General features: G+C 43.7%; 1 protein-coding gene across 2 annotated transcripts in view; it reads left to right on the top strand.

Moving 5' to 3' along the window:
* The window catches only part of lama2 (laminin, alpha 2), a 693080-nt gene that overhangs the window by 489110 nt on the left and 178748 nt on the right, over nucleotides 1-25222 (top strand). For both annotated transcript variants that reach the window (XM_070885262.1, XM_070885261.1), the window contains exons 23-28: nucleotides 9804-10037; nucleotides 11395-11538; nucleotides 13972-14151; nucleotides 17774-17959; nucleotides 20198-20325; nucleotides 21302-21419. In XM_070885262.1, coding sequence (XP_070741363.1) covers nucleotides 9804-10037; nucleotides 11395-11538; nucleotides 13972-14151; nucleotides 17774-17959; nucleotides 20198-20325; nucleotides 21302-21419 — 990 coding nt within the window. The remainder of the gene's footprint in view (nucleotides 1-9803; nucleotides 10038-11394; nucleotides 11539-13971; nucleotides 14152-17773; nucleotides 17960-20197; nucleotides 20326-21301; nucleotides 21420-25222) is intronic.

The raw sequence follows: 25222 nt of genomic DNA, 5'->3' as shown, positions 1-25222 counted from the left end.
CTTTTATACTGGGCCTTGCACACCTATCCAGGTGATCCTCAGGTCTCCCACCGCAATGCCCTCTGGTGGCACACCTTATGTGACTATACAGTTAGTATACATGGTCTACATACATGACAGTCTCGGTTAGGGCGCTGCGCTTATTGAGGGGGGGACAGACCCAGGAGACGGCAATGGAAGCCCTTGAAAACCTGTGGCTGTGGAAGGCGTGGCTTGGGAATCCTCAGCCTGTAGATCAACCTGCACACTGACACTGACTGTTGAGGTTGGTCTGGGGATTGGAGTGGGAATAGCATCACTCCATGCCGTCAATTGCCGCAGGGCAATGACAGCCTGGGTGTGCTCCCACATTGCAGCAGCTATCTCGGACATGCCCTCCCTAATCTGTGCAGATATTGCTACCATTCCCTCTGACATGCCCTCCCTAATGTCCGCAGAGTTTGCTGCTATTTCTCCCTTGATCCCACCCATGGCCTCCAAGAGCGATCTGGTAAGCTCAACGCTCTCCCCACTCATTCCCATGAGCTCTAACACCTCCCGTGTAGCCTGCATTTCAGGAGAGCGCTGTTCAGGTCTACTCCTCCTCACCCATGTAGACAGGCCAGCTGATGCTGCCCTGGGTGTGCTTTGCTGCAACACACTGGGACTCGCCGCGATCTCAGAGGGTGTACAACCACGAAATGTCCCCTCGTGCGTACAGCTGCCGAAAGCACTCGGCACATGCGTGTCGTGCACTGCCTGCAATTACAATGTCATTATCTCATCCCCAAAATCCTGCTCCCTCCCCAACCCCAACCTCAACCTCAACCATCCCCAGAATAAAAATATTCTTGTCTTCCTGCTCCTCTTCATTCTCGTCCTCGACCTGATTGGCCGCCTCTATAACTTCTTTAGTATACCCGAGGTCGGCAAGCTCATCCAATTCTGATAGTGCCAGGGTGCTGGGGCCATCTGCTTCATTATTGGATGTCTGTGCAACAACTGAAAAATATAACAATACAGGCAAATGGTTAGCAGCAAGTGGGGGGACAGGGTGACATGTGTAGGCTCACATAGCGCAGGCTCATTTGAAGGAACAAGACGAATGATAGTACATTGCATAAACCGAAGCGTAACACACACAGTACTTAACATTGAGCCAACCCAGACTGTGGATTTTGCAGGACTTACCCTCTCTCTAACCTGGGCCCAGCTTCTGCATGGGTAGTCGATCTTCTGGCGGTACCAATAATACCTGTGATCCTCATTTCCAGGGGTGTTAGTGGCTACAATCTTGCCGGACCTTCACCAGTTTTCATCCGCTCTCGGTGGTTGTTGGACAACTTCTTCTGCAAAGATGGCAATGGAAATTTTTTAAGAAGGGGCCTTCTGCTGTCGTGGCCCACACAGATAATCACGTTTATAATTCAAGTAATTGTCGTGCATAAATAAAAACATTACTTACTCTAACTACTTGGCAAAAGTCCTGCCACTTCTTCCGGCATTGTTTGCCATCCCTCTGGATGGGCGCTACTGCTGAAACCTGCTCTGCAACATGGTCCCAAGCTTGAGCCAGGTTTCAGCTGACCAGCACCTTTCTTGTCAATCTGTCACCATCCACTTTCGACAGTGGCTACCAGAGCATCATTAGCATCTTGTGTGAAAATTGGCCCTTTTCCTTTCCAATTCACGGTCCATTTTTTGTTTTCGAGCTCCTGTGTGGACGTACACAGAAATCTCCTGTAAGTTACAGTGGTCTTTAAAAATGGCTGATCCAAACCAGGAAGTGTACTGCGCATGAGTGGGCATACCCATCACATGGAAAACGGGCGATTTTTTTTTTTCTTCTTCGCATGCATAGAACAGGCGTTATTTTTATTGCGAAAAATTTTAGCTCCATCCTTAGAAACGGAGGTATTTTAGTGCTACACCAAAATTTTTTAAACTTCTGCAGAAACTTGGTCCTTATTTTGTTGACGCTTTTTCGGCATTAAAAAAATTGTCCGTTACTCAGAAATAGTGCAAAAAAATGAACTATTTTATAATGTGGAATTTCTGGCTCTAAATCTCTTGAGTGTGAAACAGCCTGAAAACATAACACAGACTGTAATCATAACACAGACTGTAATCTATACAAATTGAAATATATCTAATCAATTTTTGCATTTAACTAGTGAAGATAAAAACTGTTCTTACCAACATTTGAAAGATATATAACTCTGCCAAAGTGATGTGGTTGAGCCAAAATAAATAGAGTTTGATATGGCTTTATAATTACATTTTTATTATTTAGTTTTTAGTTCTAAAATTCTAAGAACTGTTCAATAGTCAATTATTAAATTGTATGAAAATAATTAGAACATTGGAACTATATGATAAGACTTAGGAGCAGGAGTAGGCCATATGGCCCATTGAGCCTGTTCCAACAACAACAACAACTTGTATTTATTAGTGTCTTTAACGTAATAAAACGCCCCAAGGCGCTTCACAGGAGTATTATGAGACAATTTTGATGGCCCCACCCCAAACTAGCTCCATAAGGCATCCCTTCAATGCCTAAGCCATTCCTTTCACACTCATTAGTGTTGTGCAGGGTATTCTTATGTCTCACCATTCACTACAACTCACTCAGTCATTTCCAAAGGTGCACACAAATCTGTCCAATAACAGTGTTGAAAATAAACATTTCAATGTTTGACAACACATTAACAGAAACTCTATATGAACAATGGCTAAAAGACCCAAGTGCCTCCCCTTGTGTGTATTGTTAGTTGGTATGATTGGACAAGGATAAGGGTGAGTGTGAAAGGTGAGCTAATGAGATGGGGATGTGATAATGTAGATAGAGAGAGAGAGAGATGGGTGAAGGTTCAAGGTAAGTTGGTGTGAGTAAGGAGTGCAGGAGTACTGTAGGTAAGACAGAGGGATGGGGATGTGATAAGTGGCACAGCAGGGGTGCAGAGAGGAGCGGGTTCCCCTCATGCCACTGACGTCGGCTGCCCCGGACTCGCCACGGTTGGCGAAATCTTAGCCTTATTGTCGGAGGTGAGGGTGGAGACTAGGGAGAGGGGTTTAAGAAGATGATTAGCAATAGAGAATAGAAGTCAGGGTTTATCTTTGCATTCCAAAATGGTTCTGGAATAGTGAGAAATTGTGGCAGACGAGAGCAGGATCCAATAATGCTTTATCTGGTCTAGCCAGATCTGCTGCACCATTCAATAAGATCGTGGCTGAATGAATAGAATTTTCCTATTATGTATTGTGTGCTGAGTAAAATATCAGTACGCTTATGGTGCCTGATGGAATAACATTGACAGGCTATTATGTGGAGAGTAATTCTCACAACTTTCTAATTTCATTTGAAATCTTCTGAAAAGGCTTCTTTTTAGCTTAATTGAATTTGTAATCATGACTATTTGCATAGATGTCTCCTCAGAGGATGCTGATCTGATTTGCTATTAGCAGAGGTGACTTGAATGGTTTGTGAAAGTGTGTCCAAACTGAAACCAATAGGCCACGTCCAGCTCCAACCCCTGGAATCAGGCCCCTAAAGCTCAGGCAACTCAGTGTATTTGTGCTTACTTTTGTTATTTGCTAGTTTGCCCTGTTCAAATTTCATAGGCTTTGAGGCTTAGAAGGGGTTATTCTTGGTTATGATGCCAATTGTCAGATCAACCCTAAGTCAAAACAGCAAAATCTGTTAGCAACTTGAACGGCATGCAATGGGAATATTGATTTAAACTCTTGAGTAATTTTTGACTAAAGGTCCAAGACAGTTTCAAATGGTTTAGAACTCAAATATCACTCATTTTCCTTGGTCGAAGCTAACTTTAATCATTTTTCAAAACTGCTCTTCTAGAATAAACTAGTAATGTGAGAGGGTAATTGCATGTAAGTGAAATTTAAAGGGATGGGGACAATTAAAGAGGAATGTCACAATTTACATCTTAATCTGTCAGCAGTCATTGTCACGGGTGAAAAGGCAGGGGATTAAGATATGACAGGCAAAAAAAAAAGGAAAAGGGATCTTCAATGCAGACATGAACTGCAAATTCATCCAATTTTCATTCCTGCTGTCCTAAAGATTCTGGCACAGGATGATGTATGGTTCATCACCGGCAGTCAGTATTTTCAGAGCAGTACCAATGTGAATGTAGCTCCCAGATGTTCCCCCCCCCACCACCACCACCACCACAGTGCCCTACTGGTTCCTATGTCATACTGCTCTACATGACTGAACAGCTCTGTATAGCATGTGTGGAAATTCTAATAAGATTAGGAATTCTCTCCCACAGAATGTAATGGTATGTAATCACTTAGAGAAGCAGTAACTAAAGGTTGGAGCTGGAAGTGCTGCTAATGGGGAAGGAGCTATGCTGAAGGAGAGACGGGAGATGAATGGGAATGATAACTTGATGGGGGAAGGAAGGAGAGTGTCAACATGTTTGGTGTGGAAAAAGAGTGGCAACATGCACTGGGAGAGAGTGGCAACATGCACTGGGGAGAGGGTGGCAATATGCACTGGGGAGAGAGTGACAACATGCACTGGGGAGAGAGTGGCAACATGCACTGGGGAGAGAGTGGCAACATGCACTGGGAGAGAGTGGCAACATGCACTGGGAGAGAGTGGCAACATGCACTGGGGAGAGAGTGCCAACATGCACTGGGGAGAGAGTGGCAACATGCACTGGGGAGAGAATGGCAACATGCACTGGGGAGAGAGTGGCAACATGCACTGGGGAGAGAATGGCAACATGCACTGGGGAGAGAGTGGCAACATGCACTGGGGAGAGAGTGGCAACATGCACTGGGGAGAGAGTGGCAACATGCACTGGGGAGAGAATGGCAACATGCACTGGGGAGAGAGTGGCAACATGCACTGGGGAGAGAGTGGCAACATGCACTGGGGAGAGAATGGCAACATGCACTGGGGAGAGAATGGCAACATGCACTGGGGAGAGAGTGGCAACATGCACTAGGCAGAGAGGCAACATGCACTGAGGAGAGACTGGCAACATGCACTGGGGAGAGAGTGGCAACATGCACTGGGAGAGAGTGGCAACATGCACTGGGGAGAGAGAGGCAACATGCACTGGGGAGAGAATGGCAACATGCACTGGGGAGAGAGTGGCAACATGCACTGGGGAGAGAATGGCAACATGCACTGGGGAGAGAATGGCAACATGCACTAGGCAGAGAGGCAACATGCACTGAGGAGAGAGTGGCAACATGCACTGGGGAGAGAATGGCAACATGCACTAGGCAGAGAGGCAACATGCACTGGGGAGAGAGTGGCAACATGCACTGGGGAGAGAATGGCAACATGCACTAGGCAGAGAGGCAACATGCACTGAGGAGAGAGTGGCAACATGCACTGGGGAGAGAGTGCCAGCATAAGAAAGGGAAGTACATGCCACCTTAGATGTGGGATGAAAGAAGAGTCCTGATTGAACTCAAGTGGAGAAAAGAAAGAAAGACTTACATTTATATGACCTCTTTCATGACCACCAGACCCCCCCAACGCATTTTGCAGCCAATGAAGTAATTTTGAAGAGTAGTCACTGTTGTAATGTAGGAAACGCAGCAGCCAATTTGCGCACAGGAAGCTCCCACAGACAGTAATGTGATAATGACCAGATAATCTGTTTTTGTTATATTTGTTGAGGGATAAATATTGGCCAGAACACTGAAGATAACACCCCTGCTCTTCTTTAAAATAGTGCCATAGGTTCTTTTACGTCCACCTGAGTGAGCAGACGGGGCCTCGGTTTAACGACTCATCTGGTGGAGGGGGAGAAACGAGTGACAGCTTGAACAGGAAGAGTTGGAAGGGGGAAAAAGTGTGATTTTTTTACATATGGGGAGGAATGAAGTGTGCCAGGCCGCACTCGAGGGAAGGGTAGAAAAGTGTTAGTATAAACTGGAGGCTTGGAAAGGATATGAGTCCTAGTTTGAACTAGGGACGGACAATTTCAGCAAAAACTGGTGGGGGCAGGGCGGGGGCGCAAGGAGGAGAGTGAACACTGGAACTGGTGTGGGGAGCAGCAAGGAGCATGCCAACATGAACTGGTGCGGGGAGTAGGGTCGAGAGTGTGATCATAAATTGGGAGGGAATGGGTGAATAGAGTAGAGCATGCGAGCATGAACTGATGGGGGAGCAGCAAGGAGCGTGCCAACATGAACATGTCATCATCATCATAGACAGTCCCTCGAAACGAGGATGACTTGCTTCCACACCGAAAAGGGATGAGTTCACAGGTGTTTCAATGAAGGACCGAATATTTCGGATCCAGAACTATATTTTGAAGGGTGGAAGATGTCTGTGCCTGGATATTTTTAACATGTGGCCGTTGCACACCAGTCACCACACCGGCTTGACAGAGCTAGGTCTTGGTCTAGTGGCAAGGATTACCCAAGACGACTGGAGACCAGCTCTGCTGCATGGACCTAGTGCGCACACATATCGCAGTGTGGGCTGGCCCGTGCTACCCCTGGTCCCACGCCTCTTCTGGCCCTGAACTGATGCCTCTCTGGGCCCCGATCATGCCCCTCTACAATCTCTCGCCGCTCCTTCGCCCCGACCTCGCTGCTCCTGCTGTATCTGCCCACTCTCCAATCATCGACCTGGACCTTGATGACGTCCCTCTTCGCTGCCGTCACCCTCCTGCACCAGCTCGCACTGTACCTTGCAGTAGTACATCGCCACGCTGTCCAGAGACCGTCGCTCGCCGCTCCTTTTATGGCCCCGACCTGATGGTCTCTCGCAGGTCGGGGCCTCCATGCATGAACATGTAGGAGAAAGAGGATTGCCAGCTTGAACTGGGAGAGGAAGAAAAGAATGCTGCTGGATTCAAGGATGGAAATAAATGCCAAATTGAACTGAAGTGGGAGTAGAGAGATTCTGCAGTTCTGAATTTGCATCCTACAGCCCTCAGTGGAATAGTTTTGCGGTTGATGAGATAGACTTTGAATCTTTTGTTCATTGTTAGGCATTTGTTTAAAATAGAATATTAATTAAAACTTCTTTCTGCTGCTCTTGGGAGAAAGAAGTTATTGTAAAGAAATATAATTAATTCCTAACTGGCAATAAAAAGCTGTTTTCAATAAAATTGAAGAAATGTCACTTGTCTTTTTAGATGAACAATAAAAATGCAATCTCCTTGTTCATTGCTCATCGGTGACCCACGCCCCTGATGCGGAGGTCAGTAGGAGTTCACCCGGTTTGCATGGGGCTGGCAGGCACTTGTTCCAGTCGTGTGCATCTCAGCTGATCACCTGCCCTAGGAGGGTGCAAATAGTGGTGTTGATGGTGAAGCAATGCAGCCCTCCCCATCACCACAAAAGCCCAGCCACGGGGCACCCGCAGTAACTCCGTAAACTTTTCTGGGATCCAGATATCGAGATTCCTATTGCCTTGTTTGGAGGCAGAGCCTCGGTCCACCTCCAAACAAAACAGTGCGAACAGAGCCAAGGGTAGGACTTTACTATGCTGGAGGTTACTGCATCTTCAGGAGTCTGGTGTCAGTACGAGGCTGGTGCAATGAGTGAGAAGAAACATATCGACCCCCTGAAAGTGTTGATGCCCTTAACAGAGTAAGGTGGGGGGGGGGGCGGTGTGCGATGGTTGCAGACTGTGCTTGTGGCCTGAGACCCTGAAAATAATGTTTTTTCAGCAGCCCCATGGCTGGGTTTTGTTAGGCATTTTTTTTTTTAAAGCTGAAATTTAATGAATTAAATACACTTCCCGCCTCTCCGCAATGGCATGAACAAGCATAGGATTTTCCATGAACTAATCTCCTTTCACCCCATGGCTTAGCAAATAGGAGCATACTGTACCATCATTGTGACATGTAAAACTTGGGCGCGATTTTGCCGGTGCTCTGCAGATGGGGTTGGTGACGGGTCTGAAGTGAAATTGACAATGGCGTGGAAATCCCGGCCTCCCTGGATCCATACTTGAGTGTCTACAGACCCAGGAAGGCATCGCAAAAGCCAGTTTTCAGCGCACAATGTGCATGCCATGAAAAGTGGCTTTTCCGATCTGTCAAGCTGGAGCTCATGCATATCAGGAGCGAGGACATTTGCAAGGGCAAGGTTGCGGGATTTACCCATATCTTGCCCAGCAATTGTCTTCGAAATTTTTGTGCTTGATAAAAGCAGGTGTATAGCCTACTTTTACAGGCTTAAGAGTTTAAAAACATACAAAAATATAATTTAATTAAATTCAAAAAACACATACTATTGAGTGGCCATTGAAGCAGCTGGTGGCTGACAACTTGAAAACTAGTATAAAAGCTCCCACTTTACAACTGCTCACTTTCCAAACGCAGAGACTCTTTGGTTTTATCCTTTGGAAGACAGATCGACCTTTATGCAGGCTGCAAGGCTTTGAAGCAAAATCTCCAGCCAGGGTCACCTCATTACAGCAACGTCTCTCATCTTTGATAGAGTGCTTCTGTTATCTCAACTTCAACTGGTGTCTACTCCATCAGGATGAGAACCATTTACACTCTGTTACCGTGGTCCTCAGAATCTGACCACGATCAACCCCAACACCAGCATCACCAGGCACACCAGCAGCACCAGCAACCACACCAACCTTCTCCGCAATCAACTGATGCTGCACAGGACACGGCATCAGCACTCGACCATATTGCTGCCCAGGACACCAGGGATGGCTTCACCATGGCCGCATTTACTTCACTTGGCGCTGTACACCCTGGCTGCCACATGATGCACCAGGTTGGCACCACCCCACACCAACATCATAAAGCATCCCTACAATGCCTAAGCTATTCTTTTCACACTTGTTAGCATTGCGGGGGATATCATTTTGTCTCACCATTCACTGCAACTTTTGACGCCACTTCCCAAGGTGCACACAAATGTGTCCAAGAAAGTAAAGGTTTCAATGTTTGACACCACATTACAGAAACTTCACATGAACATTGGCTAAAACACACAGGTGTCTACCCTTGTGTGTTGTTAGTTGGTATGATTGGACAAGGATAAGGGTCAGTGTGAAGGGTGACGAGTGAGATGGGGAAGTGATAATGTAGATAGCTGGGTGGAGGTGCAAGGTAAGTTGGTGTGAGTAAGGATGTGCAGGAGTAGGGTTGGGAATGCAGAGTGATGGGGCTGTGATGATTGGCACAGCAGGATGAGGTTGAGTGTGGATTTGCAATAACATTTTGTGATCTACTGAGATCATTGAAATGTTTGCGGCACTGCATCCTGGTCCTCCTGATGACATCTCTGCTTGTGCCCTCCTGTACATTGTGTAACCAGGCTATGTTGATCTCCTTGGGATGTCCCTTCCACCCATTGGAAGGGAAGAGGACCTCTGTGCATTCTGTGACTCCATCCATAAGCATATGGAGGGAGTCATGGGAGAACCTGGGTGCAGTGCTTGTCAGTATTTGCAGCACTTCAATGCTGTAGAACACTGACAGCACAAATGTCAAAATAAATTTGGGCATGGTCCCTTTAAGGAAATCAGCTGATGACGCGTCATCAATTGACGTCATCAGACTCACTTCCTTCAGCTGGCTGGGAGAAACACTGTGCGGGCTTAACAAGCCCAATCAACAGAAAGTCATGTCGGAGGCCGGGAAGGAGACATGAGTGGGGCCACGAGCCGCCACCGACGTCGCCCGCCTCAGTAGGGAAAATCGCGGCCAATGAGTTTAACAGCTGTTTCAGTTTGATTCTTTTGTTTCTTTCTTAAGCTGAGGATTGCATAATGTTTTAGACATTAAACATGGTAAGCATTTGGTCAACTTTTGCAAAGATGTATTTCTTTTATTGTCTTCTTTTTTTTTTAGCCCTGTAACTGTACTACTGTGGGATCTTTAAACCTTCAGTGTGACGATGTAACAGGCTGCTGCTTTTGCCGTCCAGAGTTCATGGGGGAAAAATGTAACCGATGCAGAGCAGGTTACTGGGATTATCCACAGTGCAGGCACTGTGACTGTGGGCTGGCAGGGACAAAGAGTCAAACCTGTGATGAAATGGGAATATGTTCATGTGCAGAATACAGTGGACAGTGTAAATGTAAGGTAAGTCCATCTTTCTTAACAGATGGAACCTCGTACTGCCCAATAAATAATTAGCAGCTGCTGCAAAGATTGCCTTTATGAAACTCATTGACAATTTGACCCTTTAATTGAGTTGTTTAAGTCCACTTAAGTCCACTTATTTTTATCGTAAAGAAAAACAAATGTGTAAAAAGGGCGTAAAGGAAATAAAATGATGTAATAGCATTGATTCAAAATTTATAATAACTGCTGGTTTCAGGAGGCATGTGAGGCATTTGCCGCAGGAAGGCCTACATTTTCCCTACATTGTTGTTGGTCACTGCTTAATCTCCTGCTCTTCTGCTCTTTCAGAGATTGTAAATGCTACTAAAGGATTCAAATGCCCCTGCACCTTTTCTAACGGCTTTCAGAATTATTGTCACCTTATTGTGATACTTTCCTTTGATTGTCCCTCCCCTGGAGTTTTCCACTCACACCATTAGTGTGTTTTCTACACCTGGCTCTATGAATAATCATGCGAATAGCTGACCGAGGAAATAGCACTTTATGATTCTGGCCAGATTAGCACTAGTTCTTAAGCTTTTAGAATTGATTTATACCAATTAACACAAATTGGGCCACTCTTCACCAAATACCATCCTTAATCCATAAAATATGAAGATCTGATCTGAACTGTAGTGTGACTGCCACATTGATGCTGGATAATCAGCTGGCAGGAGATTCATTTCAAGTGGGAGCAACAAACAGTATTTGTCTATCTGTTCAATGAGATGTGCACCCAACCAAGACAAACGGGATGGTTTTTACCTTCACCTCTTGGCGGTAAACTGGTGGAGCGGACCACACACCTGTTATAGAATGCTTCCAATCTTCAACTCATTGAAATCAATCGCAAATCAGGCAGGTTCGATAACGGGTGGGAGTTGCCACAACATGTTTCTATGACAGGCATCTTTGGGATCAAAACTTCTGGTAATGTGATGTGTTTAAACTCAAAAAGGGTAATCTTCTGACCACCTGCTCTGGCTGGGAAACTTGGATGCTGAGAGCACAGATCATAAATTCTGCTATGGGCTGAGCACATTGTCATCATCATTTCAAATAGTTTGAAAATTATATCCAGGGCAAACTTGAATGTCCAGTATGTGCTTTTGGCTGACGGGACTTCCTTCTGGTAGTGCAAAGTCATAACATTATCCTGATAGAGTAATAGGCAGTATCCAATCCGCATCATCTCTAATCTCTATCCATTTCAATTGGTTTGCTAAAATTAAAACACTCAATAGTATTTTCTAAAATAAAGCATTTTAATAACGAGTACATTAATATGAACTGTTATTGTTGATCCGTTAAGCAACTGATTGTGCTTGTTGTGCAGGTGAATGTGGAGGGGGTTAGTTGTGACAGGTGCAAGACTGGTGCCTTTGCATTATATTCAAGCAATCCTTATGGATGCAGTAGCTGTTACTGCTCAGGTGTGACTTCACAATGTACTGAGGCAAAAGGACTGATCCTCAGGAGAGTAAGTGAATCACTGATTATGTTCACATTTGATGTAATACTTGTGGAGCACCATTGTATCTCAGTAGGGGCTAAAGCAGTTGTTTACTGTAACTGTAGCTCTGCTCTGTGTAATGCTGTTCATTTTGTATTAATCTATCAGCAGCCAAAAGAATCCCAGAGTGATTTGAAAGATTGCTAGCACAATTGTAGCTGAGCAATTGAAATTTGAGTTTGCATATTTAGTTTGGATGGAAATATATATGCAGATAAGTCCTTTAAGTTAGTTTCAACTTTACTCAGTAACATAATTGATCTTAATATTATAACCGTGCTTTATGAATTGAAGTACAACGCTTATAACTCTGTTTATGATACTGAATCTTGAAAAGAGTGTTGTTTTCTTTTATAAATGTGACTTTTCACCCTCCATGGGATCCCCTATGCACCATTCCCCTCCAAGTGCTGTAATTGGTCACTAGAGATATACCAGAGCACATGATGATGACAATCTTCCAATTTCCCCTCCGTGCAGGGAAATATTATGAAATTGTTCACCATCTACTCTCGGTGCAGGTGAGGTTGGGAATTGACTGTATTGGGAACTGTGGTCACAGTGTAACATCTTAAATCAATACATTAACATAAGAACATAAGAAATAGGAGCAGGAGTAGGCCATACGGCCCCTTGAGCCTGTGCCGCCATTTTATACGATCTTGGCTGATCCGATCATGGACTCAGGTCCACTTCCCTGCCTGCTCCCCATAACCCCTTATTCCCTTATCGGTTAAGAAACTGTCTATCTCTGTCTTAAATTTATTCAATGTCCCAGCTTCCACAGCTCTCTGAGACAATGAATTCCACAGATTTACAATCCTCTGAGAAAATACATTTCTCCTCATCTCAGTTTTAAATGGACAGCCCCTTAGTCTAAGATTATGCCCCCTAGTTCTAGTCTCCCCCATCAGTGGAAACATTCTCTCTGCATCCACCTTGTCAAGCCCCCTCATAATCGTATACATTTCGATAAGATCACCTCTCAATCTTCTGAATTCCAATGAGTAGAGGCCCAACCCACTCAACCTTTCCTCATAGGTCAACCTTCTCATCTCCGGAATCAACCTAGTGAACCTTCTCTGAACTGCCTCCAAAGCAAGTATATCCTTTCGTAAATATGGAAACCAAAACTGCACGCAGTATTCCAGATGTGGTCTCACCAATACCCTGTATAACTGTAGCAAGACTTCCCTGCTTTTATACTCCATCCCCTTTGCATTAAGGCCAAGATTCCATTGGCTTTCCTGATCACTTGCTGTACCTGCATACTAATCTTTTGTGTTTCATGTACAAGTACCCCCAGGTCCCGCTGCACTGCAGCACTTTGCAATCTTTCTCCATTTAAATAATAACTTGCTCTTTAAATTTTTCTGCCAAAGTGCATGACCTCACACTTTCCAACATTATACTCCATCTGCCAAATTTTTGCCTGCTCACTTAGCCTATCTATGTTCTTTTGCAGATTTTTTGTGTCTTCCTTACACATTGTTTTTCCTCTCACCTTCGTATCGTCAGCATACTTGGCTACGTTACACTCGGTCCCTTCTTCCAAGTCGTTAATATAGATTGTAAATAGTTGGGGTCACAGCACTGATCCCTGTGGCACCCCACTAATTATTCATTGCCAACCCAAAAATGAACCATTTATCCTGACTCTCTGTTCTCTGTTTGTTAGCCAATCCTCTATCCATGCTAATATATAACCCCCAACCCTGTGAACTTTTATCTTGTGCAGTAATCGTTTATGTGGCACCTTGTCAAATGGCTTCTGGAAGTCCAAATACACCACATCCACTGGTTCCCCTTTATCCACCCTGTTCATTACATCCTCAAAGAATTCCAGCAAATTTGTCAAACATGACTTCCCCTTCATAAAGCTATGCTGACTCTGCCTGACCGAATTATGCTTTTCCAAATGTCCTGCTACTTCTTCTTTAAGAATGGACTCCAACATTTTCCCAACCACAGATGTTAGGATAACTGGTCTATAGTTTCCTGCTTTTTGTCTGCCTCCTTTTTTAAATAGGGGCGTTACATTTGCAGTTTTCCATTCTGCTGGGACCTCCCCAGAATCCAGGGAATTTTGGTAAATTACAACCAGTGCATCCACTATCCATTTCATATTAACCCCTGTTGTGCCCATTTAATAGTGTTTTGTAGTTTAAAGTGTTACTGAACTATCCTTCAGTTTTCATTTAATGGAAAAAAAAACTCTCGCAAGACTTACAGCCACACTGTAGACTTGTTTTGTTTCAATGAAACATTATCATGAATCGTTGACCTAGCATTATTCAGTTAATGTTGGTAGCACTGTATGTTTGCAAATTCTTACAAAGGATTCAGCTGGAATTTTACATTCATGCTACATCTAATGAATGGTTTGTTTATCTCTTGAAGCTGATACTTAATCCTGACCAGACTGTGCTGGAAATAGTAAATAAATTCAACGACCGAAAAACAACCACTGGTGTCTTTCATCAGCATCCAGAGATAGTAGCTAATGTGGACACGGTGATCAAACATCTTCTTTATGAACCTTTTTACTGGAAACTTCCAGCGCAGTTTGAAGGGGAAAAGGTAATGATCTTCTCAACTTCATATTAAACAGACAATATAGATTCCAACTCCTTACCAAACTGACTGATGAAAACCATCGACTAGCTCAACAAATGAAGAAGTGGGATTGGATTGATGGAGACGCGATAGTCTTCATGATATATTACATGGTGTTATCAATGTGCCAAGAGATGCAATTCTGGTAGTAATAAATGTCTACTATAAAGCTGTGTAAGTTCAATGCACAATTTACATTCTTTAATGAAGGAACAGCCTGACATCATCTTGATACAAAGGCAGTGTTTCCAAACACTTGCACTATAGTGCCCTCGTTGGGTACAAATTGCTATTGCAATCTCTACCAGATGGTGGTTGGCAATTGTTTTGCGTTTTGTTCAGAAAGGACCAGTGATTAACTTTAGTCACTAGCATTTATAACACTGCATATTGTTACATGTAATTTCCAGGTAATGAAATGTGAACATTGTGACTTTAACTAAATATACTGGCACACTAACAGCTGACTGTCATTATCATTTTTTTAGAATTACTAATTAATTTTTTAAAACAAGATTCAGTTGTTTTGTAGAGCAGATTTGAGACTAATATAATAAAAATCAAATGATCTTAAAAAGGGTATTCAAAAAACGATGGAGAATTTCAGTGAATTACTGCATGGCTTCATTACCTCTAGTATTCCTCTCTGATCCATTGTGATTGAACTCCAAGTTTGCTCTGAACAGCTATCCAAAAATCTACAATGTTCACTGTCAAAACATCATCAAAGTGGGAAATTTCTTAAAATGGCTTCTTTCTTCACAAAACGTAGTATTTGTCCAAAATATAACTAACCAAAGCACGAACAATTTTTATCATCAAAATTATCAGCCAGACAACAGCAAGATTAAAATTGTTAAAACAAACCTTATCTGTTTAGGTTCTCCTGGCCCTGGGTTCCCTTCCCGCTAGCTTCACCTGGTGGGAAAGCCCCAATGCCTTTCCCGTTTAGGGCAGCGAATAAAATAGCAGTCAGTGCCCAATTACATAATCGGAACCCAATCTGCATATTTAAAGACAGACCCTGACACTTTCAGGAGAGCAGGTTAAATTCCGAACTGTGGGCTGCCTCATGAAACCCCCTCTCCGCGACTTACCCGAGTGTCGGGGACTAATCCCTTGGTCCCGGCAGTTTTTTAGCTGCCTGACATTCCACTCCTGGCTGCTGGCCAACTCTCGCTTCCCGCCAGTTTTAGGTAGGTAACTGAATGTGGGACAGCAGTTAAAATCGCCCGGGGCAAGATCAAGATCAATGCTCACCTCAACCCCTACTCACCCATTTCCCTCTCAATTGGTTTCAAGCAGATCTAATGTAACTCACACTAATTACCTTCAATATCTTGAGCAGTAATTGTGGCAAAGCCTACTCCCACATTATTTGCCACAGATCATGTTTTTAATTGTTAGATTAATTTTGATGATTGTTTCATCACATCTTAACTCTTGGCTGCTTCAGGAAATTATGTGCTTCACAAACTGACAATTTTCACCCCTTCTCCCCGCCCGCTCCCCCCCCACCCCCCGGCAAATTACCAGCTTATGGGCTATGGTGCTGAAACAAACCATGGTTGTCAAGAATAGTCTTTTCATATAATATATACACCTTATAATACAAAAATGAAGACAATAATTTGAAACACAATTGTAACATTTTAAACCCTTCCAGTAAACATTATTTTTTATTCGATCTTTCGATTCATATTTGTCACTTAACATTATGTTTACTTTATCCCTAACTAATGCAGCTTACTCTAACATTGGTATCATTTTTTTTTCATAAACATGATCTTAAAATAATTTATTTACCTGTTTTTAACGAGCCCATGTAGGAAGTAGGACCTACTTCATAACAATTGATTTTTCATTTGCTCCAAAGACTTTTTCCTAGCTGACTGAGGCACAGAGATCTAAAGATAGCGATTGGCACAGAGATCTAAAGATAGCGATTGGCCCTGAAATTGCGGCCTCTCCAGGTGCGTATGATGTGTGCATGCGCCCGAAGAGGTTGAAAGTTTCGGGTTTAGGCGCGCAATGTGCATGCGTCAAAATCCGGCACTTGCGAACTGGCAACATTTCTTTTGACAGTTCCAACGCATCCCAGGAAAAGGGCCTTCGCGGGCAGAGATTTGGGCTATTTGCCCAACTCTCGCCCAGCAAATGTCCTTAATACTCTTACGCTTGGTAAAACCAGCGTAAGAGTTTTAAAAGATAGAAAAGTTACATTTTATCACTAATTTTTGTATTAAAAACCCTGTCCATTAAGGTGAGTTTATTTTTAACCCTATTAAAACATTTTTAAATAATTTTCAAAAAAATAGATTTTTTTCTAAAACATTGAATTCAATTTCAATTAATTTTAAATATGTGAGGTGTTTTTTTAATTTATTGTGTTGTTTCTGTGTTTTGGGGGATATTCTCATTGATAGTAAACAGAATGCACTATTATTATCAATGAGAATACTCCATGTTCACTGATGGTCCAGGTCCACTGATCCCAGGTTGCGTTTACGTTCCTGGGATGCGTTGACTTCTGCATGGGCTCCGCATCTAGGCCTCGGACCGGAATTGTTCGTTCTTCCGGGACCACCAGGTACTTTCGTTAAAAAGATTTTGGTCGGAGGCATCCACCCACGGGAAGCCTCCGACCACAGTTTTTGGCCCAATGTTGCACCATAAAGTTGACACCATAAACTTAGGATGTAGTTTTCCATCATTAAACAGGAAGTACTATCACTTGCCAAGCTATCTCAATGTGGCCTCAGTAATCAGAATGTGCTCCAGTGAGGGAAATAATTACCTGTGCTCTAAAAGTTAAAACAATTGGAAAAAGTTAAGATAGATCGCATAGATTATGTAAAAACAAGTTTTCAAAAAAGCACTGGCCCTGAAACTCCTGGGGACCTACGTCAGCAGTGCAAGTGGGTAAGAGCAGAACTCCATCCGTTCTAGCCCAAAGATTCTGACTCTCTGGGATTATTTGCATGACCAGGGCAGATGCATCATACCTGTGAGAGTGCTTCTGTAGTGCCTGCTTTAATCACCTGCGGGAGGGCGGAGTGGCTGGTGCCTCCAAACCATTTTAGGCTGAAGAAAGAAATGCTAAGAAAATCTTCAGCTTGCAGCAGATCCATAATGTAACAATTTATTCCAAGATTGATTATTTTAGTCTAGTAAAGGTTTATTCCAGCTCTGTTGGCATGAGTTCCACTGAGGTCTACCAGGGACATAATAGGCAGAATCCTTGGCAAGCCAAGGAACTCCCGCAAATATACCTCTTGACAGAGGGGATTGGATGGAAGATCCTCCCATAGCCCCTCCACCAGAGTTTAAAGGGGTTCTGACAGAATTCTGGCAGAAACAGGTTCCTCCGGATGGGAGTGTTGCTTTCAGCCATCTCTGGCCCCAGGTTTTTTGGGGCCTCTATATTTAACAAATCATTCAACATTGTTAGTATATAGAAAATGCATTATAAGCATTTGATAGAAACATTTTGAGTGTTTAGCAAACTGTAAAATGTATTTAGTACTTAAGAGGTCAACACAATGTATTCAATTTACCTGTCATTATGCCTTGTTTCATTTTATAGCTCACAGCCTATGGCAGCAAGCTGAGGTATGCCATTTACTTTGAAGCTAGAGAAGAAGTAGGTCAATCTACCTATGAGCCACAGATTATTATGAGAGGTGGGCCCACAAGAGAGATGGTTATTGTGCGACATATATCTGCACCTCAAATCGGTCAGCTGACCAGACATGAGGTAGAACTCACTGAGGTATGTGTTTATAATCACAAGTGATGCAAATAGAAAAATAATAAACAATAATTATTTTTGAAATTATGGATAAAGTAAATATTATCTATACTGTTGTTTTGGCTGGGATATTAACAGGGGCGGGTGTATCGGCGGGGGAGTGGAGTTTTAGACAGGAATCTCGGAAAGTCCCGGTTTCCCCACATGTCACACTGTGCATCTTTTCTCCTCGACCGGTTCCTTGCCCAGAAGTTGGCCTGATTGGCAGGCTTGGCTTCCAGTCAAGCCGGGAGCACTCTCGAGCAGGCTGCAGGACCAAGTCAATCCAATCCCTGTCCCCGGTGGGAGAACGGGGTTCCAATCCCCAATCCTGAGGGGGCTCCAATCCCCGATCTTGAGGGGCAGTCTGGTCCTTGACCCTGAGGGCCTTTGTATGGTGGGAGGTGAGGGGGGGGTGGGGGAGTGTGGGGTGGAGTTGTGATGCGGAGAGCTTGGGGGCCAGCGGTAAGCACTCATGCCCCTCCTGCCCACAAGCAATGCGGTAAGGGCACCTTCTTCCCGAAGCTGGCTTCACCTCCCTTCAGCTGGCCGGTTTCCTGAGGCCTGGGAAACCCAGCCAGTCACTGTTAAACCTGTAAACCTCACTCTCAATCCCAGCCATCCCCACATTCGACCATACCAGACTCACAGTCAATCCTCATTCTGAGTTATCAGCAACAAACACCATGAGCGATCCATTAGTATTATGAGAAAAATACTTGTGATGTATAAAATAAAGGTGTATAGTTCATATGAGAGAGACAGTAGCAGTAAGGCATTGAACTATTTATTCTATGGGAATGTACATTTTTAGCTTCATAGTATAGACCTATTGCTGCCTATAATCATCCAGAGCTTGACAGACATAAAAACACAGAAGAGTAAATTTTAATTTTCATTGGCTGGGTGGCATTGTCGCACGCGGTCAGGTTCCAAGGCAGGCAGGTGATTGGCTCTGCCAGCTTATGCCCAGGCGATGAAGGTGAAAATCTACCTCAGATAGTTCAAAACTATCCTTCCACTCAGTCCACTCAGTCCATTTCTTGTGTAGGGCACAAGAAAAACCTACTGCTTGCATAAGTCATTCGAAGTTCCAACTGTTTCAATACTAAACACATCTTCATTATACATACTGATGCTTGCATTTATACAGTGCTGTATTACGTTGACTCATCTAAAAGCACTTCACACAATTATTTGGAGTGCAGTGATAGCAGTTATGTAGGAAAACACAGCAGACCACCAAGTACCACCAATGCTACACAACCACGAAATAAATTACCAGTTTATTTGTTTTATATTATTATTGATTGAAGGAGGGATGTTGATCAGAACACTAGGAGAACTGCATGTTCTTCTTTAAGTAGTGGTTTAAGATCATTAATGTACATCCTGAACTACTAAAAGAAGCAGATGAAATTTTGGTTTAAGGGTACTGAGATTGCAAAACTCCATTCCTGTCTCAATAGTGGGATATCAGACTGGTGAATCAGGGTGGAAGGTTAGCATGTCTAATTCTTGCATTCCTGGTTTTCTGGCTATTAAAGTCAAATGTTGACCTTCAGGTCTGATTCACTGACTATGATCCTATCAAACACAATTCATGCCATAAGCGAATCTTGCATTTTCAGGGTTCGCATCTCATCTGAGGGGCGGCACCTCCGACAATGCAGCACTCCTTCAATACTGTACTGGAGTCTTAGCCTATGATTCAAGTGCAAAATCAGTTGACTCTTGCGAACTGTTATTGAATTTGAAATTCACAATTCAATCAGAGCATGATTGGCTAATTTGCTACAGCAAATTGGTATCATTTTAAATTTATCTGTGGTGAATCATTTCACTGGGCTGTGAAATTACCCTTCACACTTGTGGAATAATATAATTTAATGAAAGATTATCGGGTAAATTTGCTGATGCTATGTTCCTGGTGGGAGCCATGCTCAAAGAAGTTGGAGAATAGAACAATATTGAATCTTTATCTCTGATGCACTCTCCTTTCAAGCGCCACTCATCACTGGGATTGCAAGACTAATTACTTTATCATTATTTACATTTTATGGTGAATCTTTAAATCTTAGAAATGCCAATTAGAATTTTTACATTAATTCAAATAAAAAATATTAAATCGTAGTATTTTTTGTTGGGTTGAGCAAAAAGATTTGCTGTAAATAATCTTCTGCATGAATGTTAACTAAAATCAAAATATTTTTCCATTAGCATGATTGGAAATATGACAGTTCACCCGATGGCAGACCTGTCTCTCGTAAAGACTTCATGGATGTGCTGTATGACATTGATTCTATCCTCATCAAAGCATCTTATGGAACTTTCATGAGACAAACCAGGTATAAATAGAGCCTTCATATGAAAATAGAATGCTAGTTTTGGAAATCCAAACACTGGACCAAGAGTTCTTCATGTTGCAATTGATTTTTGAGAACTCCTACACTTGGGTTCAAAAATCTCCCGAGTCTGAACACTTACCTGAACTGTCCAGTCAATACATGTTTGCTGAAGGTTGAAGTAATTTGGCAAGATACAAATTAAGAAAATTTGTGTTGTTTGGGGTATGAGAAAGCTCAACCCAAAAACATATTTTGTAAAATAGGATCTTAACACAAAGTAAATAACCAAGTAAAAAAGGCTGCCCATATAGTTGTAGGAGCGGTTTTTGCTATCTGAAATTTGACTGTAGCACCCAGGTGATATCAATATTCCAGCAGCATGTTTCACTTGATTAGATTGCTTTATGTGTTGCATTCATGAAAACATTTTGCTTCAGTTATTGGGAGTGTTTATTTGTTTAGGCTCCAAGTAATTGTTCATGTGTTGCAAAGTTTTCTTTAATGGAATCGATCAGATTAAGAGACCATTTCATTTGTCAGAGATGTTTACCCATTAAGAAGATTCTGTTGTTTTAATAAATCATTATACAAAATCAAATCAATTGGGAATGGCATTTATCTGTGCAAGAATAACTTATGGAATTATTCATACATAATGATGTCCTATTAACTTTTTTCTCCCATTGACTGAAATGCAGGAGCAGAATTTCACCTGGTATGCATTACAAGGGGAAATGTGTTCACATACATTATATGTGAAACATTACTACTGAAGTGCAGTGTGGCTGACTTGATGTAGAATGATGAGCTGCAGCTCCAGCAGCTCATGTACTTGCCATAAATATGCAATGTGGCTGAAACATGCACAGCTTAATAATAGCTGTAAAAACAACATAAAGGAAGCTTCAATTTACAAGCACAATTGTTGTTTCAAGAAGTGTACCAAATGTAATTTTTTTTTTCATTGTCAATCCAGAATCTCTGAAATATCTATGGAAGTGGCTGAAGCCAGTGACAGCTACTTTCTGGCTGAACATGCCCAACAGATTGAACAATGCTTTTGCCCTGAAGGTTATTCCGGCCTGTCATGCCAGGTAATATCCATATTTCTTGGAGTCCATGGTGCAATGAAAAAAAGGGAAAAGCAAAAATGAAAAAAAAACACTGGCCCTGAAATCCCGATCCTCTCTTTCTGGTGTTAGCCAAAAAATGACTAAAAAGATGCGCACCCTACCTTTTCCTGCTGCGCCCACCAAAGATCCCGGTCCTGAGGCCTCCTCTTCTTGTGCAATGGAATGCATTCACATTGGGATGTCCGTAGGAGTCACATGAGTCTGGACACCCAATCACGGTAAAGTATTTTCTCATTCATTGTAATAGGGGCTTCCTAAGTCCGAAACTCCTATTACTATGAATGAGAAACACCTCCAAATACCCAAACACTACATAAAACATTAAAAAAACACCTCACATAAATACATTATAGAAATTAAAGTTGATATAAAAATTTTTGAAAAAAAAATATTTGCCGATTTAAAAAAAAAAGTTTTAGTTATGGTTTAAAATAAACTTACCTTAGTGGGAAGGGATTTTAACGTTAAAATATGTTTTAAAAATGTTATTTTATATGTTTTTGTATGTTTTAAAACTCTTACGCTGGTAAAAGTAGGCTATGCGCCTGCTTTCAGCAGGCACAAGAGGTTTAGGGATATTCGCAGGGCAAGAAATGGGCAAATAGCCCAATCTCGGCCGTGGGAATGTCCTTCTCCCCAAGATGTGGAGGATCTGTCAAGCCAGAAACTTGACCGATCGGAAAACCGGCTTTTGCGATGCCTTCCCGGGTCTGTACCATCATCATCATAGGCAGTCCCTCGGAATCGAGGAAGACTTGCTTCCACTCTTAAAAATGAGTCTATAGTGGCTGAACAGTCCAATATGAGAACCACAGTCTCTATCACAGGTGGGACAGATAGTCGTTGAGGGAAAGGGTGGGTGGGACAGGTTTGCCGCACGCTCTTTCCACTGCCTGCGCTTGACTTCTGCATGCTCTGGGCGATGAGACTCGAGGTGCTCGCACCCTCCTGGATGAACTTCTTGCACTTAGGGCGGTCTTTGGCCAGGGACTCCTAGGTGTCAGTGGGGATGTTGCACTTTTTCAGGGAGGTTTTCAGGGTGTCCCTATAATGTTTCTGTTGTGTATGGAGAAAGAGTCAGACTGAACACTGTGAGCTCAAAGTGAAATGTGACAGTCTTTTATTGCAGGTCTCCAGAGTGCCTCTCCAACCTGTGAAGCCTCCTTAAATACTTGTGCTCCCAAGGGATTATGGGATCCCTTGGGACTCCAAAGGATGAGCCATCTGGCAGCTGTACAGAGTAAATACAAGTCCACATATATAACAACACTCCCCCGCCAAGGTCAATAGTGTAACTATTTACAATGTGAGTCGATCTGGGTCCCTTCGTGCCCTGGTTGATCGTCTTGGTGTGAAAGCTGGTGTTGTTGAATCATTTGTTGGGCCCTAGCTGGGTTGCTGTGCAGCTGGCCTTGCTGGGCTGCCTGGTGTGTTGGGCCCTGCAGGGCTGCTGTGGATGATGGATTCTGCTTCGTGGTCAACCATGGTGTCGGTTGCCCCTGGTGTGTATGTTGGGGGATCAAAAAAGCTAGGGTCCAAGGTGGGTTGCTCAGGATAGTCCGTGAATCTGAGTTTGATTTGGTCCAAGTGTTTCCAGTGAATGAGTCCATTTGAAAGTTTGACCCGAAACACCCTGCTCCCCTCAACAGTGCCGGGAAGCCACTTGGGACCTTGTCCGTAATTTAATGCAAATACAGGATCATTGATTTTAATCTCGCGTGACACATTTGCACTATCATGGTATGCACTTTGTTGAAGCCGTCTGCTCTCTACCTGTTCGTGTAGATCAGGCTGAACTAATGAGAGCCTTGTCTTAAGTGCTCTTTTCATGAGCAGTTCAGCAGGTCGGATCCCAGTGAGTGAGTGGGGTCTCATGTGGTAGCTAAGCAGGACTCGGGATAGATGAGTCTGCAGTGAGCCTTCAGTTACCCTCTTCAAGCCTTGCTTGATGGTTTGCACTGCTCTCTCTGCCTGACCATTGGACGCTTGTTTAAACGGGGCAGATGTGACATGTTTCATCCCGTTATGGGTCATGAATTCTTTGAACTCAGCACTGGTAAAACAGGGCCCGTTGTCGCTCACCAGGACAGCGGGTAAGCCGTGAGTGGCAAACATGGTCCGCAGGCTTTCAGTAGTGGCAGCGGACGTGCTAGCCGACATTATCTCACATTCAATCCACATGGAATACGCGTCTACAACCACAAGGAACATTTTACCCAAGAACGGGCCTGCAGAGTCGACGTGTACCCTAGACCACGGTTTGGAGGGCCAAGACCATAAACTTAGCGGCCCCTCCCTTGGTACATTGCTTAACTGCGAGCATGTATTACATCTGTGAACGCAGGACTCTGAGTTTGCATCGATACCAGGCCACCACATGTGGGATCTGGCTATCGCTTTCATCATTACGATGCCTGGGTGGGTATTGTGGAGGTCATTGATGAAGGTGTCTCTGCCTTTCTTGGGGACCATTACTCGATTGCCCCACAGAAGACAGTCTGCCTGGATAGACATTTCACCTTTGCGCCGCTGGAACGGCTTTATCTCTTCCTGCATTTCCACTGGGACACTGGACCAGCTCCCATGAAGCACACAGCATTTGACTAGAGATAATAAGGGGTCCTGGCTTGTTCAGGTTTTGATCTGCTGGGCAGTGACGGGTGATTGCTCACTCTCAAATGCTTCCATAACCATGGCTAGACCTGCGGGCTGCGCTATTTCCACCCCTGTGGTGGGCAATGGCAGCCAACTGAGAGCATCGGCGCAGTTTTCTGTGCCTAGCCTGTCGCGGCTGGCTTAGTTGTATGCGGACAACGTGAGCGTCCATCTCTGGATGCGGGCCGATGCATTGGTATTTATCCCTTTACTCTCGGAAGACAGGGATATAAGTGGCTTATGGTCAGTTTCCAATTCGAATTTGAACCCAAACAGGTATTGATGCATTCTCTTTACCCCATAGACACACGCTAATGCTTCTTTTTCAATCATGCTGTAGGCTCCCTCAGCCTTAGACAGACTCCTGGATGCATAAGCAACTGGTTGCAGTTTCCCGAAATCATTAGCTTGTTGCAATACACACACAACGCCATATAACAATGCATCACCTGCTAGTACCAAACGCTTACATGGATCATACAACACAAGCAATTTGTTTGAGCATAACAATTTTCTCGCTTTTACAAAGGCATTTTCTTGGCTTTTGCCCCAAACTCATTTGCCCCCTTTTTGTAGTAAGACATGTCGTGGTTCTAGCAGTGTGCTGAGAACCGGTAAGAAGTGACCAAAATAGTTCAAGAGTCCCAGAAACGACCGCAGCTCCGTCACGTTCTGTGGCCTCAGTGCATTCTCGATTGCCTCCATCTTCGCGTTGGTGGGCCTGATGCTGTCTGCCGCAATCCTCCTTCCCAAGAACGCCACTTCAGGCGCCAGGATAACGCACTTTGAGCGTTTTACTCTGAGCCCCACTCGGTTGTGTCTACTAAGAACCTCCTCCAGGTTCTGCAGGTGCTCGACTTGTTCCGACCTGTGACCAAGATATCATTCTGCGGGATCGACTTCAATAAACTTTCCATGATTCTCTGGAATATCGCCGCTGCTGATTGGATTCCAAATGGGTATCTGTTATAAACAAAAAGACCTTTATGCATGTTGATGCAGATGAGGGCCTTCGATGATTCCTCCAGTTCTTGCGTCATGTAGACTGAAGTCAGATCCAGCTTCGTGAACGTGTTCCCTCCCGCCAGCGTTGCTAAGAGGTCGTCGGC

The sequence above is a fragment of the Pristiophorus japonicus genome, chromosome 7 (genome assembly GCF_044704955.1).
Source record: "Pristiophorus japonicus isolate sPriJap1 chromosome 7, sPriJap1.hap1, whole genome shotgun sequence".
NCBI lineage: Eukaryota > Metazoa > Chordata > Chondrichthyes > Pristiophoridae > Pristiophorus > Pristiophorus japonicus.
This window is presented reverse-complemented; position numbering and strand designations above follow the sequence as displayed.